Below are 18,778 nucleotides of genomic sequence, written 5' to 3'. Positions count from 1 at the left end.
GATTTAATTGGCAATAATAAATGAAGGCGTTATCTTTGTTGTTGCGAAGCTAAGTTTCTCTACATTGGCAACAAATCCGCTATCTTGCTGTTTCAAATGTAAACAAGAGCAATAGCCGCCATCAAAAACATTATTAGGCTTAGCGGCACTTAAACAATTTTAAAATTGTTGATAATTCTAAAAATATTGTATACAGATTTACTAAAGGCATAAAAACCTTAACCGGAAGATAAGAACAACATAATTCAATCATTTTTAAAGCAAAAAATGTACAATTTACAAACATATAAGAGTAAAGAAACTGAGATCAATGAGCCGGGTAACAGAGTGGACATATATATAAATATATTTATATACGTTTGGAGAGGCCGATTGCAACCAAAATACGAGATGAACATCTACATGTTATAGCAGTCCTATATACAAAATTTCAACGTTCTGAGGCTACTCGATTTTGAGTTATGCGAGATACGTACATACGTTTGTAGAGACGACACGAAAAATTCTCTTCAGAATTCATTTTAAAGCAGTTTTATAATTTTTTTGGAGGTTTTAAAGCAGTTTTATAATTTTTTTGGAGTGTTTTATTCTGTCCTTACATACAGATATCACGGAAATACATCGTTAAATTGCATTTGAAAGAGGTCAAAATGGGATATTTTCGTTGAAATATGCTGCCTGAAAATTTTCGCGATTACCCGGAATTTCCTTTTTTCCTTCACTTCCTTTTTACTTCGTACAAGGAAGTAAGAAGAGTTTTTAAATTTACAATTTATTTATTTTGCAAAAGTTAAGATTTTTTTTCGCAAGTTCAATTTTTTTCTTTTGTTTTTTTCACAAATAGAACTTTACTTTTATCTTTTCCATTGAAAATAACTTTAAATTTCCTTTTCATTTTTCTTCCCAAACCTAATTTTTTTCTTCTAAAATTTTTTCTTCTCCCATTTTTTTTATTTTACACTTCAAGATTTATTGAGCTATCAAGATTATTAAAACCAAAATAAGTTCTAATTTATTTCCTTATTTGCCAGTAAAGAAGGCAGCATTCATTAATTAATCAAAATTTTTAATAGTTTAAATCAGGTGCTCTAACCGGTGGTACGCAAGAGAAACATAGATGGTACGCAAAAAAAAAGTATTTTAAACTATTAAATTCAAAAATCTCGTGAAGAAAAAGAAAAATTGATAGAAGTTTCCTGTGATCGAACTCTAACTGAAGATTTCAAAAATAATGCACTGGTTAATTTTTATCTGAACCGAAAAATAACTTTAAAGGCAATTCAAATAAAGCTATTAATTTTTTATTCCCTTTTTGCACAAACCTATTTGTGTGAACAATGATTTTCATCCATGTTATATTTAAAAATTAAATGCGAAACAAAATTAAAAGTGGATCCTAATTTCCTGTTAAAACTAAGTGAAGTAAGACCAGACACAAGGAAATTTGTCTTCCTTAAACGGACCCAAATTTCGCACTCAATTTTAGAATTAAAGTATTACAACTTAAATTTTGATAGTAAAAATTGTAACCCATTTTTAACCTAATATATTTTTTATATATGCATATTTAATACAAACAGCCAATAGGTTGTGCAAATGGCAAAATATATTCATTTTTAATATTTCTGTTGAGAAACTGAAAAAAATCATTGTAAAATGTAGCGGTGGTACTTAACGTTTTTCAGTATTTATTTACATGGTACTTGTTAGTCGAAAGGTTGAGAACCGCTGGTTTAAATAATTCACAATAATAATATTACAGAAATAGAAAATTTGCTTCAGTTTAATTTTCAAAGAACTCTGATTCCCATTTACTATTATTTATCAATATAGCAATGTTTTGTTTAATATTCTAACCGCCACTGAATGTTACTTCCTTGTACGAAGTAAAGGAAGTACAAAAAATTCCGGGTATCATATTTCAACGAAAATATCAATTTTAACCGCTATCGAATGCAATTTAACTATGTTTTTGCGTGACATCTCTACGTAAAGACACAAAGGGCTTTTTTTTTCCTCAAACCAATTATAAAGTTGATCCAAAATAGATTCAGATCAGAATTTTTTTCGTGGCGTCTGTACGTTCGTTTGTATGTATGTATCTCGCATAACTCAAAAACGAGTAGTTGTACACTGTTACTCGGCTCCCTGAGCTCCGTTTATTCTTATATGATAGTAAATCGCGAATATTTACTTAATCATGGAAAATGGTTATGCTGTTCTTATCATTCGGTTAAGGTTTTTATGCCTTTTATGTACTCTGCATGCCATCGTTGTAGAATCATCAACAACTTAAAAATTGTTTAAGTGCAGCTACGCCTGATTTTTGATTAACATAGCAGCCATATTTGTTTACATTTGAAACTTAGCAGAATCTTTCTGCACCTATTAGATTAATTAAACCAGAATTAAATCAAATTGCAACCAGAATTAAATCTTTCTGCACCTTCACTGTCTTTTTGTCGAGTGGGACCAAAAGGAAACTTAGTTTTCTGCACCGAAAATCTGCCTGCTGGCCGAATTGCTTGTTTTTGTGTAGAAACTGAACTCTAATTTTAATTGTAAATTTTTTTTTGTTTTAAATGAATTGGCGTTTTATGTTTTTGTCTATCTTTGAGTTTCTAAAGAATTTTTTTTTTTTTTTTTTTTTTTTTTTTGTATTTCTGCCTCGCCGCGAAGTTAAAACCGATTTAATTGAATCAGAAATATACCCCCGTAACACAAAACATCCTCAGGATGTCCTATTTAAGTCGAAATATCCCGGGACATAATTAGGATGTCCTGAGTATGTTGATTCTCAGATGTCCTGAGGACATCGTAATTTAACATCCTGAGGATGTCTTATTTAAGTCGCTATGTCCTGGGATATGAGAGGATGTCCTGAAGATGTTGATTCTCGGATGTCCTGACGACTTCACCAATTTCACATCCTGAGGACATTCATACTGCATTGTCCGGAGGACTTCAGTTGTCAAACATTCTGAGGATGTTCGTTCTCAAATTTACCAGTTTTAGTTTCTTGCACATTATTTAATTTTCATATGTATTTTACTAAGTTGTTTCTAAATGCTGTACATTAAAAATATTGATATGATTGAAGATTTATTCTTCTTGTTTTGTTATTAATTTTAACTGCTATTTTTTCTGACGTTTTTAAAAATTTACTTTATCATGGAAAAGATTTTTTCCAATGGATTAGCATTTTCTAGAATATTTGCTAAATTCCAATAACATATATTTTTTATAAAAAATGTATAACTCGAAGAAGTAAGTTTAAATGAAATGCAGAAAAAACTGCTTATAATTTAATATTCTGTATAAGAAAGCCATGTGGTTTCCGCATCCGATTTCTTTTCCTGTAGTTTCGAAGATTTGGCAGTTAACATTTTTGAAGACATATTGTAGATAACAGTAAAATTGCAATTCTGAATTACATTTTAATTCTCAATTCCTTTTAAATATTTCTGGAGTTTTCAACTTATTTGGTTCTTCTCGAGCTGAGGTATATTCCTTTCTTCTTAATAAAGAATCCATTGTCACAATAGCTTGTAATTCTTTGTGATTGTGCTAGCACAATTACTTACTCATAAGCTTAATAGTGTATTTAAAGATTTGATGCACACCCCATTAGTCATTATGGGACTGAATTTAGTTATGATGTTTGTTAAATTTGCTTTTGGATGTGCTCTTAAAAATTCGTAGCACCATCAAACTGCAAACGAAGCAATTCAAAAGTACGATTCAATTACTTTGGCCTTCGTGGCCTGTCGAAGGTATTTAATAACCTTCTATAATATAATTTTTACATAATTCTTTTAGATAAGTTAAAAACGAACTGTCAATGCAAGAGTCTCAAATGCTTTGCTCTTCTTTAATTTTCCCAAAAGAGAAATTTGCGAGTTGTTTGATATTTATCTCACCCTACTATGCTTTTGTTGAGGGTCAACAAGGTCTATCAGTGGCCGAGCGGTTAAGTCGCTGAATACTGGGAGTTCCGACCTAGACTCGATTCTAGGCGAACGGACTTGCTGCATGCGTGTTTTCCCCATCTGTAATGTGTATACGGAGCCAGTTTCCCTTAGAAAGTCCTCCTCGAAAGCATCCCTTCCCTTAGCCAGAGTTACGGCAAAGCGCTAGAGTGCTTTGCCGTAATAAAAAAACACCACTGGGAATCAATATATTTTAAGATGCCACCCTGCTGACTTTCTTGACTAAAATAAACACACAGGAAATTGCATCCAATTTGTATTGTGTTAGCACTGGAGTTTAAATGCAATAAAATATTGATTTTTAGATCTCAGAAGATCAGATTCAGAAGAATATTAATTCAGATCTCAGAAGTGGTGTTAGCACTGGAGGACTCGGAGTCCAACCCCTTCGAAACTGATCGATTATTACGAAATAGTGTATGGTTCGAATAATTACTGATGAGGATTAAATGAAATATAGCGTAACTGTCCCGCACATAAAATCTAACAGGTGTTGATAACCTGATGACAAAAGTTACTGCTAAAAGTTCTTTAAATACAAATAAAAGCACATAGTTACACAAGCAATTGGAACAGTTTTAGTCAACATTTACAATATATTAAAACAATAAAATAATAAAAACTGAAACCTTTAAGATTTTATATTACGCCCAAAGGGGCGTTTTCTTAATGATTCATGTGTTACCTTTATTTATTAAACATGTTTTTCGCACTTAAACCATAAAATTCAATTTAACAGTAATATCGCTAAATAATTAAAAAAAGAGCATATCTTTAGAATTTCCGATACAAAGTCTCGCGCGTTGAAGATATTGTTTTCGCATAGTGTTGCCACTGCTCGTTTTTAAATCGTTGAGTTTGTTAATCAAAAATTCGTTAAAGTGATACAAAATATGAAATCGATAATAAAACAAATTCCAAATTAGGGCTTCCAGATGCCCATATTCGAGAAGATTACGTTATTTAGAATTGGATGGCTCTAGGTACAGTCGTTTTATCACAATGCGAGAAACTTACATACATTTCTGCAGATACTTTATCATTTAATTTCTTTAAATATAACACAGGGCGATAAAATTGGGTGGCAACAATTTGAAAAGTGAAACGGACATTTAAAGTTTTCGACGCAAAATGCCAAAACGAAATTAATAGTACTTCCGGGCAAACGCCTATACAAATTTTGTAACATTTCTTATTATTTTTAATTACAGATAAGAATGTTATTTGATTTCCTAACATTTATAACAATTGTGTGCCAATTGTGCAAGTAGACATGAAATTGTGCTTTGCCAAATTCCTCATGAATTAATACATTGTTTTTTACAAACTACGGGTGAAGTTACACCCGGGGTCTGTCTCATACCTTCACACGCATCTTGTTCAAAAGCGCGTAGAGGGGATGAGAAAATGAATAGATTCAATTTCTCCCAGTGTTGTTGGCAAAGTTGGCCAGTTGGCAAAGCAACAGGTGGATGTAAACATGACTTGTGGCGATAAGTAGGGTTTTTAAGGATGAAAATCTAGAAAGTTACTTAGCATGCGTGAGCGCCTCCTTTCTTAGAAAGATTCCTAAACTATCGGCATTTGTAGCAAGTTCGGTAAAGAATATCAACATAGGAAAAAAACTCACTTTAACAATTTAAAATAAAAATTTTAATTATTAAATAAAGATTATAATAACGCACCTAATAGGTGGGTACCGTTACCTCCTATAAAGGAACAGAATTTTTACACTCATGCCTTCTCCGGGATTCCAAACCGGGACCTTCGGTATCGCAGTCCGCGACCCCCTTTACCACTATGCCATGGCAAGTCGAAACAAACTAAATGGCCGATCAAACTTACTATTTTTTTAATTGGTAACTTCGTCAATTACGTTCCAATTTGACTGAAATTTTTATATACCGGGCAAAAAATTGCACAAATAAAAAAATCGCACAAACAAAGACCGCACAAAAACAGGTTTCAGTGTACTTTCATTTGACATCATATGGGTTTAATCACCACTTTCTTTCCAACTTTGAAATCTCCCCCCCCCCTGCGAGGTCTTGCTGAAGCAAACTGTTTTCTACTGAACAGCATGTGTTCATATAAAGAGTTACTGCTTCAAACAACCTGCATGTTAGAATTTTCACATACCACACCTCAAAAATACACCCTACATTCAATTCTCAGCCCTCAGGCGCTAAGTGAAAAATTAACTTAGCATTCGCTGGTAAGCCTACCTTAAAATGTCATGGCTTTCTCAAAGTAATTTTCGTTTTTTACGTAAAATCTACTACTAGCTTGACTTTCATACATACACACTCATTCCTGTTTTACAAGCAGTTACAAAAATACTTTTAGGTTTACAATAACTTTAACTGAATTTCCTGAAAACAATTTTAAATTGTTTACATTCAATAAAATTCTTTTATAATAAAATAAAGAGTAACGAATTTGCTTCACTTAATTGGAAGCACTCCAAAGTTTCCTAAACTCAGCCTCTCAGATGAACAAATCGTTCTCATTTTTAAACTTAATTAATTTTGATAATTACAAAAAACTAACTTTAAATTTCATTCAATCTGAAGCTAGCTTTTATTTTTAACTTAAATTCTGTTAACTTGACTTTTAACTCTTTCACACATACAACCATATTTCTGTTTTTACTAGCATCGCAAAAATACTTAAACACATGTTCCACAAAACCTTTTACATTTACAATCACTTTAATCGAATTTCCGGTAAACAATTTTAAATGGTTTACATTCAATAAATTTCATTCATTTAAAGAATAACGAATTTGCTTCATTTAATTAGAAGCACTCCAAAGTTTTAGCTCTGTTTCTTGGACTAAAACGGAATATCTCGTTCTCATTTTTAAACTGAATATATTCTGGCAATTACGAAGCCTAATTTTAACTTCATGCGTTCTCAAACTAGTTTTTATTTTTAACTTAATTTCTACTATTAGCTGGACTCTTACACATGTATTAGTATCACAAAAATACTTTGTTTTAACACACATTTCATAAAAACTTGCATTTACAATCAGTTTAAGTGAATTTTCTGAGAACCATTTCAAATCATATATGTTAAATAAAATTCTTTAAAAGATTAACAAATTTGCTGATTCATTTAAGAGAAAACACGCTAACGTTTCCTGAAGTCAGTCTCTCAGACTAAAAATGAACATCTTGTTCTCATTTTTAAACTTAATATATTCTTACAATACAAAATAATTAAGTTAAAGGACGTCTTGCTCTGTAAAGTGCTAAAATAAGATTATCCTTGATCGAGGCAACGATTGAAAGAAAATTTTTGAGAACAATTTACTTGAGAGCTACTTTGAGCACAATTTACTTTTAAATTAAGATTAAGTAAAACTACATATTCAAGTAGAGTCATTTTCACTTATCTTTCGTTTGTTGAAGTCAGAGAATATGTTCTGGATGAACTCATTCTAGGAATCGAATTAGGAAGTCTGCTGGACCTTCAGCCGCAGAGCTCCTTGCTCTGAGAGGATAAGGCTGGCCTGGTCAGACGAAGCAGTCCACTGGTTACTAAGCAGATTTCTTGCTCTAGAGAGGTTCATCAAGAGACATTTCAGGCATGGAATGGGTGCCAACGTGGTTAAGAACCGACCACTCACAACGAACACGTGAACTGAGTTTCGGTCTACGATTTCGCAGAGTCGCCCGCGCAGTCGTACCTGCGCAACAATATCTTCACTGACTGGCTACTGCTTAAACCCGTTTCCACAGGTATGAACGGCACTGATGATTAGTTTTTACACCTGAGTAAGCTACCCAACCTGCATTGTGGCTAGTGTTGCTGACTGTACCGAAGAGCCTGGGTTCGAATCCCGGAGAAGGCATGGACGATTGTCAATGTATGCACAAAAAGCTATTAAAATCAATCATACATATTTGTAAGAAAGTAAAACATTATTTTTGGTTCATGATGCTACAAATATGAACCCTATTGTTACAGTTTTTAAAGATTACAAATAACTTCACATTCAACAGATTTCTAATAATCTTTTGTAACTCTATATTTATTGCCGCCCAACCTGTATAGTGGTTACTGTCTCTGATTGCCGTGCCAAAGGGCCCGGGCTCGAATCTTGGAGAAGGCAGCAAATGTATAGTGTCAGTGCGGCTTGGCAGCAATCTAAATATGCAGCAAACCGAAAGTCCTCTCGTGTGGTTGGTTTGGTGGAAAGGGAGAGGTTTAATTGGATAGCTAATATCTCTACGCATATCTGGATATATAATTTATACCAGTGCGATCACGGAGAAATTAATTATTTTATTATTAGTACTCAGAGACTTTTGCATAGCGATAAGCTATTGCGATTTAGTCAGCTCATTACGTTTTAAAACTACATGCCCGGAAACTCGGCGGTAAAGAATCTCATATCCACGGTTCTTCAAATTTAAGTTTAACTTCAGCTACTACAGAATTCTGGGGAGTAGTAACATGTCTCTAATACTTTCCGTGAACTCACTATAAAATAGCTTTCCAAAAAGCAAGAGCGCATTATAAAAGAAATATCAGAATATCAAAAATTAATAGTTGGAAAACATTTTGCACTTCTACCTCCAAAATTTATGGCTCCGCCTTCAAAATAGCGCACAATAAAATTTTCACTCCTCCTTCATTATCAATGTACAGCTTCTCTGAATCAATTTCCTCTTCCCAAGCTGCGTTAGAAATTTTATCAAAACTATTCCCACAAGATGAATATAGATCGAATCATACACAGATACAGAAGCATCTAACAGTTCTTCTACACGTCGTCCTAATCCACCAACAGTTATCATCCCTCCAAAGATCGATGAATTGGAACATATCATCAAAAGACTAAATAACAGGAAAGCACCAGGTCCCGATGGTATCGACAACATCATCTTAAAACTTATTTTTTATAATTATCAACAAATTATTATATCATTCATTAACGCCTGCTGATATAACTTAACATTTCCTAATATATTAAAAAATGCAGAAGTTGTTTTGCTCCTCAAGAAAAATAAACCAGCCACAAACCCTCTACTTATAGACCAATATGCCTTCTTCCCACGTTGGGCAAACTCCTTGAAAAACTAATCCTTTCAAGACTTTTATATCATCTAAATAAGAATAAAATCATGCATGAAAATCAGTATGGATTCACACCAAATAAATCAACAGATCATGCTTTTCAAAAAATGCAAGAAGTCTTAAAGATGAATGAATCAAAGAATCTTCATTCAATAATAATTTCGATAGATATTCAAGCAGCCTTCGATTCTATCCGCTGGAAAGACATCATAACAATTCTAGAAATAATATCATGCCCTCAGGATATCCTTCATATTATCAAAGACTACCTATGCAATAGAACTCTACAATATTCTTCAGATTCCGGTGTAATAAATTATAAATTATCAAAAGGTTGTCCTCAAGGATCTTGCTTAAGCCCTACGTTTTGGAATCTTATAGCAAACGAAGTTTTAAAACTATACGACAATATTAATCATACCCATATCCAAGCATACGCAAATGATTTTCTTCTCATTGTGAACGCAAGTAGCCGGAAATCAAATATTAAAAACTGGAATATTCGTTTAAACAATAACAACTCAGTTTTTCAAGCAGAACTTTTTGCAATCAAAGAAGCCATATGCTTCGCAAAAGAACTTTCTTTACCATCCTTAATTCTCTCTGATAGTGCATCTAGTATTCAAGCTATAATTGGACACAGTCGATCGCCTATTGTACAAGAAATCCATTTTCTACTTTCTCAATTTCAAAACAATAATAGACCACATTTCAAATGGATTAAAGCACACATCGGTAATAGTAGTAACGAGCTCGCAGACGAACTAGCAAAAGGGGCTGCAAACAATTCTTCCCTTCCAAATTACTCAATTCCATATCCAATATCATTACTAAAAACAAAATTAGAAACAGAATTAATGCACTTATGGAAGCAAACCTGGACGGAAGCAACTACCGGCAGAAGAACTTTTACTTTCATATCAAAACCTTCAAGATCATTAATATCTACCAACCGTTCAATTACATTTTTCCTAACAGCTCATGGTCCATTTCCAAAATACCTTCATAGATTCGGACTTCAGCATACAAATCTCTGTACCTGTGGTAATGAAGGCACAATAGATCATTATCTCTTTCACTGCAACATTACTAAAGATTATCACCTTAAAGCATACAATTTAACTTCTGCTCAGTTATGGTTTCAACAGTTATTAAAAAGTAATATTCTCAGAAATAATCTTCATAATATAATAAATTATATCTCCGCAAACATCGATAATCTTAAAGGAACATTAAATCATTATTCTTTGTTCATTTACCTTACTTAATAAGCCATTCTTTCTACTACCTCATTTTAATGCTTTCACTCAAGACTATCTTTATTTAAACCTTCAAGATCTCTCAAGCTCGATCAAGAATTTAAGGATATTTTCTAACTCCATCTCCTTAATATATTAATAAATTCTCAACTCAAGATTTTTAGTCAAGTCTTTTACTCAAGAATGACTCTCTATCAAGAATTTCCACGAACTTTTCATTCAGGTCATCCTAATTCATTCAAATACTATTTCTCATCAACTTTTATTCAATTACTGCTCTTCATTCTCCATAATGAAATACTTTACTCTTTACATATCTTACATTCTCAGCCTCTACTATTCTTATACATTATGTTGTTCATTTTCAAAATTTGTAATGATCTTCTTAAGTATTTACTTATCTATTTACGTTTCATTTACTTTCATATTTCTTTAGGTATTATGTTTTTATATATTTAATTTCTTCAATTTTTATTATATAATTCTCAAAATTCTGATACTTTATTTGACTTCATATATAACACCATTGTATTTATCTTTGTAACAGACCTATTTAAGTGTAATTGAACTATTTTATTCATGTCATGGACTGTAACCGAACTATTTTATTTAAACGCCATCTCGTGGCGATATGAAAAAACGTCAATCGACCTCCAGCCGCCATGATGATAGCTTACTATGTTATGTTATTCTCAATGTTTCATTTTTTATGTATATTTCTTTTGTTTGTAACCGTTCCTGTGTGCTCTGTTAATAAATCCTTTTAAAGCTAGCCGGCATTAGTGTCTATTGAGGAACGGCTACATCACATCTTATTCTAAATTTTTAACTTTTATTTATTGTATCTATTTATGTTTATTATTTATTGTATTATTTATATATTTATTTATTGATATTTTATTTTTATTATGTAATTATCAAAATTCTAAAATTTTATTGTATTTTACATAACAACACAGTTGGTAGATGATTCCATCAGTTGAGCGTAAAAGCTGAATGTCTTAAAGGCGGTGCAGCTGCTCATCTGATGGTAAATAAATAAATACTTTCCGTGCAATGAAGGAGTCCGTATAAATTATAAACTTTCTTTTGTACAGGATTGGATTATTCAGTTATGGCAAAGCACACGAGGGCTATCTGCCTGAAGGGAGGGATGCCTTCGTGGAGGACTTTCTAAGGGAAACTGGCTCGTATACACGTTTTCTTTTGCACATACCAGGTTATCAAGTTATTAATAAGATATAAAAAGAAATATTAATAAATACCAAATTAAAGTTCATATTCTGCAACTTTCGAAACTATGCTCATTCATATTCAACTACGTCTGTTTTTTAAATTATTGTCACCATACTAATTCAGAAGTCAAACAACAAAAATCAGAGTTATATTTTCAAAATTCTTTTTTTGAAATTTTGCAACTTTCAAAATTTTGAAAATATAACGCTGATTTTTGTTGTTTGACTTCTGAATTAGTATTTTTTCTGCGTGTTATTGTGTCTTAATTATTGTCATCATCTCAAAATCTTGGTGAAAGTATAATTAAATTATTAAAATTGGTAAATAAATACCTAACAAATTTCCCACAGTTTGAAAAACTACTTTCTGTGATTTAAATGTTCACTTTCAGTCTCCCTGCTTAACGAATTTGTAATATCTTTTCTTTAAGTTAACATATAACATACAGATATAAACAAACTTGTCGAAATTTTAAAAAATATGCTCTCTCAAATACAGTGATTCAGTTGTTACATTTCACCAAAATTCGCCATTTCAACGCATACGTATACTTCAATTAAAATCAGCTTATGAAGAAAATCATGCATGAAAATCAGTATGGATTCACACCAAATAAATCAACAGATCATGCTTTTCAAAAAATGCAAGAAGTCTTAAAGATGAATGAATCAAAGAATCTTCATTCAATAATAATTTCGATAGATATTCAAGCAGCCTTCGATTCTATCCGCTGGAAAGACATCATAACAATTCTAGAAATAATATCATGCCCTCAGGATATCCTTCATATTATCAAAGACTACCTATGCAATAGAACTCTACAATATTCTTCAGATTCCGGTGTAATAAATTATAAATTATCAAAAGGTTGTCCTCAAGGATCTTGCTTAAGCCCTACGTTTTGGAATCTTATAGCAAACGAAGTTTTAAAACTATACGACAATATTAATCATACCCATATCCAAGCATACGCAGATGATTTTCTTCTCATTGTGAACGCAAGTAGCCGGAAATCAATAGAAATTAACTCCACCTTTTCTTTAAATATCTTCCGCAACTGGACAGATAAATTTCATCTTAAAATTTCTACTACGAAATGTAAAGCACTATATATTCCAAAAAGAGGTACTTCCATAAAAAACCTAAGAAAGCCAATAATCAAAATTTCTCAAGAAAAAATCAAAATTGACAAGAGCATCACATATCTGGGAATAGTATTAGATACTCGGCAATCCTGGCATTTCCATATTCAATATCTCAAAAACAAAACTTTAACCCTTCACAATTCTCTTCGATCTGTAACAGCCAGCACTTGGGGTATATCCTCAAAATTAGAAAAAATTTGGTACATAACAGTTATTGAAAAAATACTACTATATGGTGCTTCCGTCTGGGGTTTAACCTTGAATTCTCAGGCTCAAAAACATTTACTTTCAATCCAAAGACCTTTCCTCCTCTCTCTAGCAAAAGCATATAGAACTACTCCAACTAGTGCGCTACAAATAATAACAGGCATCCCTCCAATTACTTTATCTCTAATAAAAGAAGCAAATAAAGTAAGAATATCAAAACTAAGAATTCAAAGCATAATGAATAATAATGTATTTCAACCCACAGATTTTGAATATCTTAAACACAACTTAGAGCTACATCCTACATATTTTTACACAAAATCCCTATTGGGAACCTTTGAACTCAATAAATATGAACTCACCATATATACTAATTGTTCGAAATCTGAAGCAGGCGTTGGTAGTGCATATTGCGCATTCCGAAAAAATTCAAGTATTAAAAACTGGAATATTCGTTTAAGCAATAACAACTCAGTTTTTCAAGCAGAACTTTTTGCAATCAAAGAAGCCATATGCTTCGCAAAAGAACTTTCTTTACCATCCTTAATTCTCTCTGATAGTGCATCTAGTATTCAAGCTATAATTGGACACAGTCGATCGCCTATTGTACAAGAAATCCAATGTACTTGCATTCAATTTTCAATGTATTTGCATTCCTCCCGAGCAATACAAATACATTGAAAATTTATGTCCAGAAATAACTTCCATAATAAGACTGGATGTGAAGGCTGCATTATTTTCTTTTCTAAACTCATAAATTGTGTAAAATTCCAAGATTCTGTCACAGCACATTCAAAAGAAAGTTGACCGAAATATTATCTAGAAAGAGGATTGGCATTTTGCGTATGAAATCTTATTTTTGTGTGTGTTTTGTGGTGAACGGATAGTGCCGCTCTGATCTTTATGATGATTAGCGGCGCTGACTACTGCACCGATATGCCTTTAAATGTGTATAGTATCTTTGCGGCATAGAGACATTCTAAATACTGGCAAATCGGAAATCCTTTCGAGGGTTCTGGTAGTACAGTAAGAGAGGCGAGACACCGATACCTGTACAACGAGAGGAGAAATTCTGGTGTCATGTCCACTGGAACTTGTATCTAAACTAAGTTTGAAAATATTTTTATGCGAAATACGCCACTAGCGTAAAAAGTGTTATATGGCAGTCATCGAGCCATCGAAAAAACAAAATCTTAGAAAAGTTGATCGAAATCTGAAACTTTTAACGTCAATAGAAGAAAGACAGAGAATTTATTCATTACTTCATTCGTTACTTTCTTCAACACAAAAGGTTATAAAAGTAGTTTAGTCGTTCTATTTGCTCTGTTCTTGAGGATGAAGGTATATAAGAAAGAAAGGATCAGTTTTGATATCGAAGGTATGAATTTAGTTATTTTGAAGTTGGTGGTACACAGGTACGCATGTGATAGTTACACATACGAATCTGTTAGCATTTCAAATTAACTAGTTTGGTTTATTTAATTACGGCAAAGCCCCGAAAGTTATAGGCCTAAGGGGGGATGCTTTCGTGGAGGACTTTCTAAGGGAAACTGACTCGTATACACGTTACACATGGCTCGTATACATACTGCACAGAAACGTCCATGCAGCCAGCACGTTCGCGGGATTCGAACATGGGACCCAACTACCAGTGTTCAGCGATTTTGTCGATAGGCGGCTGAGAGGCATTCTACAGGGTGGGCCAAATAAGACCTACTAATGTTAAACATTGATAACGCTTGTAATAATTATTTATTTTAATTAATTTTTTATACATTAAATATATTTATGGAAATTATGCATGAAATATGACATCAGACCAAGGTCCACCCTTTTTCTCGATACGGAGATTGGCTCCTTTTAACGCGTTTTCCATTAAACCACGTACTGTTTCTGGTTGAAGGCTCAGTATTTCATCTCGAATATTCTGCTTCAGCTGTCTAATAGTCTCTGATTTATTAACATACAAGGTGTCTTTTAAATATTCCCATGAAAAAAGGATCCTTTTCCACTACTGGCCGCAAAAAGTATTCAATCATTGTTTTGTAAGAAGCTCCGGAAATCGTTTCCAGCGCTCCATCCTCATTCTCGAAGAAATATGGGCCGATAACCCTATTGACCACAACACCGCACCCAACAGTACACTGGAATTAAAATATTGCTGATATTTATGCTGCGTCATAACAATTGATCGTTGACAAGAGTAGAAAAACTCGATAATTTTAACGCGATGTATGGCTCCATAATAAATTTCCAAAAATTCAAATATAACCTACAAAAAGAAAAAAATAATTATGTCGAAAAATAAAAAAAAAAAGTTATTTGTGTTTAACGTTGGTCGGTCTTATATTTGGCCCACCCTGTAGATGGCGGCTTATTTCTAGCAAAAAAGGAATTTGCTAAATAATGAATTAACAAACCGTTTTCAATCATTTACAAGCTATGGAAAAGATTCAGAAATTATGTCACATGAATTTATCTAGGCGAAGAATTATGAATGAGGAGTCTGAATCTTACAATAAATTACACAGTAAATCTTTCCCACAGGAAATTGGGTCAGGGGCTGAAAAATGGATATATTACAATAAAACATAGCAAAAGAAATTCTCGAAGACGGAAAAGAAACATGCCAAAGTAAAAACATAAAATTAAGCAAAACAACAACCTTAAGCCGAAAACCTATTCGTTAGAACCGATGTTCCCAGAATCAAAGCGAAGAATGAGAAACAGAAGTTTAGAAATGATATCTTGTAGATGGAAAACCACCAAGTTGAATTTCGCGTCTCCTCTATCAGACTATATGCTTGACCCTCACAAATAGCCATACATTTAAGAAGTTCTCACTCATTCTCGATCCTACGTGAGTTCCTGGAATACGCTTAAAGTTTCTCGAAGCGAAGTTCATTTAAATGCAGGTGACTTGTGGATTTGGAATCAATTCTCATTGGATGTTCCTAGCAATAATATTACGATTTCTTAACATCATTTCAAGTTTGATTGGCGCATTTCATTTCTTTAGTAAAGTTGCGTAACTAGAAAGTGTTCGTTAATAAAGCTGATAGTAAAACATTAAACGATATAAAATCGTGACCACTTAAAAGCAGATTCTATGTACTGATATCTGAAGCCACTTATAAGAATGGAAAGCCATACGCAATGTGTTCTTTCTGTCGCACGTGAAGTAGGATGGTTGTGTGGAGACGTTGACATGGGCACGAAATAGCGACTGCTAGTGTCTCATTAAACGTTACGTAATGTCTTAATTTAGGCTTACAGTGCACTAGCATAAAAAAAAGAATCTTGAAAGATTCGGATTTTAAATTACGTCCAAAGGGTCGTTTTTTTAACATTTTGCGTGCTACCCTTATTTATTAAATATCATGTTCTTAGCACTTGAACCCAAAAATTAAGTTCAAAAGCAATATCGCAAAATAATTTTAAAATGAGCATATCTTTAGAATTTCCGATACACAGTACCACGCTGGAAATAAAAATGTTAAGTAAAAATTCAAGTAGTAAAATTTCAAGTCAAATTCAGTAAAAATTCAAGTAGCAAAAATTCAAATGAAACTTTCAAACGATTAGACACATTGGGGACTGTTCGAAAAGCAAACGATTTTTATATTTTTGCCTAGCTTCTTTATCCAAACAAATTCCATAAAATTTCATGTTTAGTCCAAAGGGGTAATTTGCTCAGAAGGCCTATTAATTTCGTTTTGGCATTTTGCGTCAATTCCCGATAAGCGTCGTTTCACTTTTCAAATTGTTGCCACTTAATATTATCGCCCTGTATTATATTTAAAGAAATTAAATAATGAAGAGTCTACATAGTGTGAATGCATGTGGGGATGTTTCCCCTCTGCTTCAGAGTGCTACAGTTTTTTTTAAGGTATAGAAAACTGCCCAATTAATATTTTTAAATCATTATTGTATTGTTTTGGAAAACGGCTAAAAGTTACTTTTATAATCTGTGAAAATTTCTAAATTTTACATCGGATATGCTTTTATATTTTGAAATTTTAAAATCACAAACATCAAATAATCCAAAAATTCCGGAGATTTGAAAAAATTCAGAAATAAAGTTACAATTTTTATGCAAGTTTCATTGAAAATAATTTTTTTTGTCTCCATTCGATGGTGCGAAACAATAAAATTTTGATATCGTTCGTTAATGTGAATTGTTCGTTATGAAGACATGTGCGAAAAATCGTTTAAACATTAAGACTCGATTTTATAATTCTTCCCCCTTTTCATAACCGCTGAGCCAAGAGCCCCCAGTGAAGGTACACAACTGTTTTTCCGAGCTCGCGGGATAAGGTTAATTACAAATACCTAAATCAAATTTGGAAACAATTACATTCGCATTGTGTTGTCATGGACAACTGTTCCTTATAAACTGTATAAACTGCGTTGAACTCCATAGTTTATAAGGAAGTAGATTGAAAATAGATGGCAAAATTCCACTCGTAGTGAAGCACCACTAGTGAACTAAATAAAAGCTTATAAAACACAATATACAAACACTTGAATCACATGTTTCCAAACACTTTTACAAATACCAACGATATACAAACACTTTAATCAATACATTATCCCAACACAGTAATGAATAAAATATACAAACATTTTAATCATTAGCTTCATTTTTCGTAATATTAAAGGCTGATTAAGAGTATTTGAAATAAATATTATTATGGTACAAAAACAGTTTAAAATATAACGGAATTTCTTAAAACGCTCAAAAATGCTAAAGAAAAACCATAGACTTATTTGAAAAATAATAGCACAATAAACTATATGCTTCTTTGTATTCCACATAATATTATTCAAAAGGTACTCTAAAGAATCAAAATTTGAGAATTCATCAAAAAGTAATTCTGTATTTTTTGGCCTAAATACCATATTACAATTAAAAAAGAAAGCTTTTATTAGGAAAGGATTCCACAATAGAATTTTCTTTAGTACATGTACTAACAAACAATACAAAGACAAAGAAATTAAAGTCTACAAAATGCATATTACAAGCTGAAGAGACCAGCATTGCCTAGCTTTATGCAGAACAAAGAGGCTCCATTTAGAGCAGTGGTTCTTAACCGGGGGTGCCCGCAGCCCTAGGGGTGCGGGAATGTATTTTTGGGTGTGCGGGAGAAGCCCCTACCTAACCATAAAAATTTTTAAATATCATTTATTTAATTTATTTTAATGTGGTATTGTGTATTCTGATTTGTCCAGAAACCTCTTGAGACTAATACATTCGTAATTGCCCGTTCAAGCCGAATAGGATTCAGTGATATTACAAACGTACGAACATTATATATATTATATTACATTGTTTCTAAATAATTAAATCGATTATAGTGAACCCCACTATGTCAAAAAAAATGACAAAGGAATGATAAGTATGCTGGTTATGGATTTACCTGCACAACCGAAAAAGATGGCACGCAGCGACCGCAATGCATCTTGTGTTCCCAGATATTTTCAAACAGCAATCTAAAACCATCAAATTTATTAGAGCATTTCAACAATCTGCATGGTGGCGAAAAAGCGCATAGCATGAACAGCTTGAAGTCAAAGAAGGCTCGGTTTGATACCAGTGGAACTATCCTAAAATTGTGCGGACCAGCAATTCAAAAACCTTTATTAGAAGCGTCATATCCAGTGGCATATTTATGTGAAAAAAAAAAAAAAAAAAAAAAAAAAAAAAGAAAGAAAGAAACCTCACGCGATCGCTGAAGAGTTGATTAAACCTTCTGCTTTAATTATTGTTAAAACAGTTTTAGATTCGGAAGCACATAAAAAAATCCAACAGATTCCATTATCGAATGATATTATACGATCGCGAATACAAGAT

The 18,778-nt window shown here is 32.6% G+C and overlaps 1 protein-coding gene across 2 annotated transcripts in view; it reads left to right on the top strand.

Moving 5' to 3' along the window:
- Window positions 1-11,686, top strand: part of LOC146994864 (transcription factor unc-3-like) — a 105,172-nt gene extending 93,486 nt beyond the window's left edge. The window contains exon 3 of one of the 2 annotated variants that reach the window (XM_085824609.1): window positions 11,434-11,686. In XM_085824609.1, the coding sequence (XP_085680735.1) occupies window positions 11,434-11,581 (148 nt within the window). In that variant the 3' untranslated portion in view covers window positions 11,582-11,686. The remainder of the gene's footprint in view (window positions 1-11,433) is intronic. The other variant, XM_085824610.1, reaches the window with a different exon arrangement.
- Window positions 11,687-18,778: the final 7,092 nt, after the last annotated feature.

Source organism: Stegodyphus dumicola, chromosome 10 (assembly GCF_044657685.1).
Source record: "Stegodyphus dumicola isolate Sdum_Otavi_A_Nest chromosome 10, ASM4465768v1".
NCBI lineage: Eukaryota > Metazoa > Arthropoda > Arachnida > Araneae > Eresidae > Stegodyphus > Stegodyphus dumicola.
The sequence above is the reverse complement of the archived record's forward strand: the minus strand, read 5'-3'. Positions and strand labels throughout refer to the sequence as shown.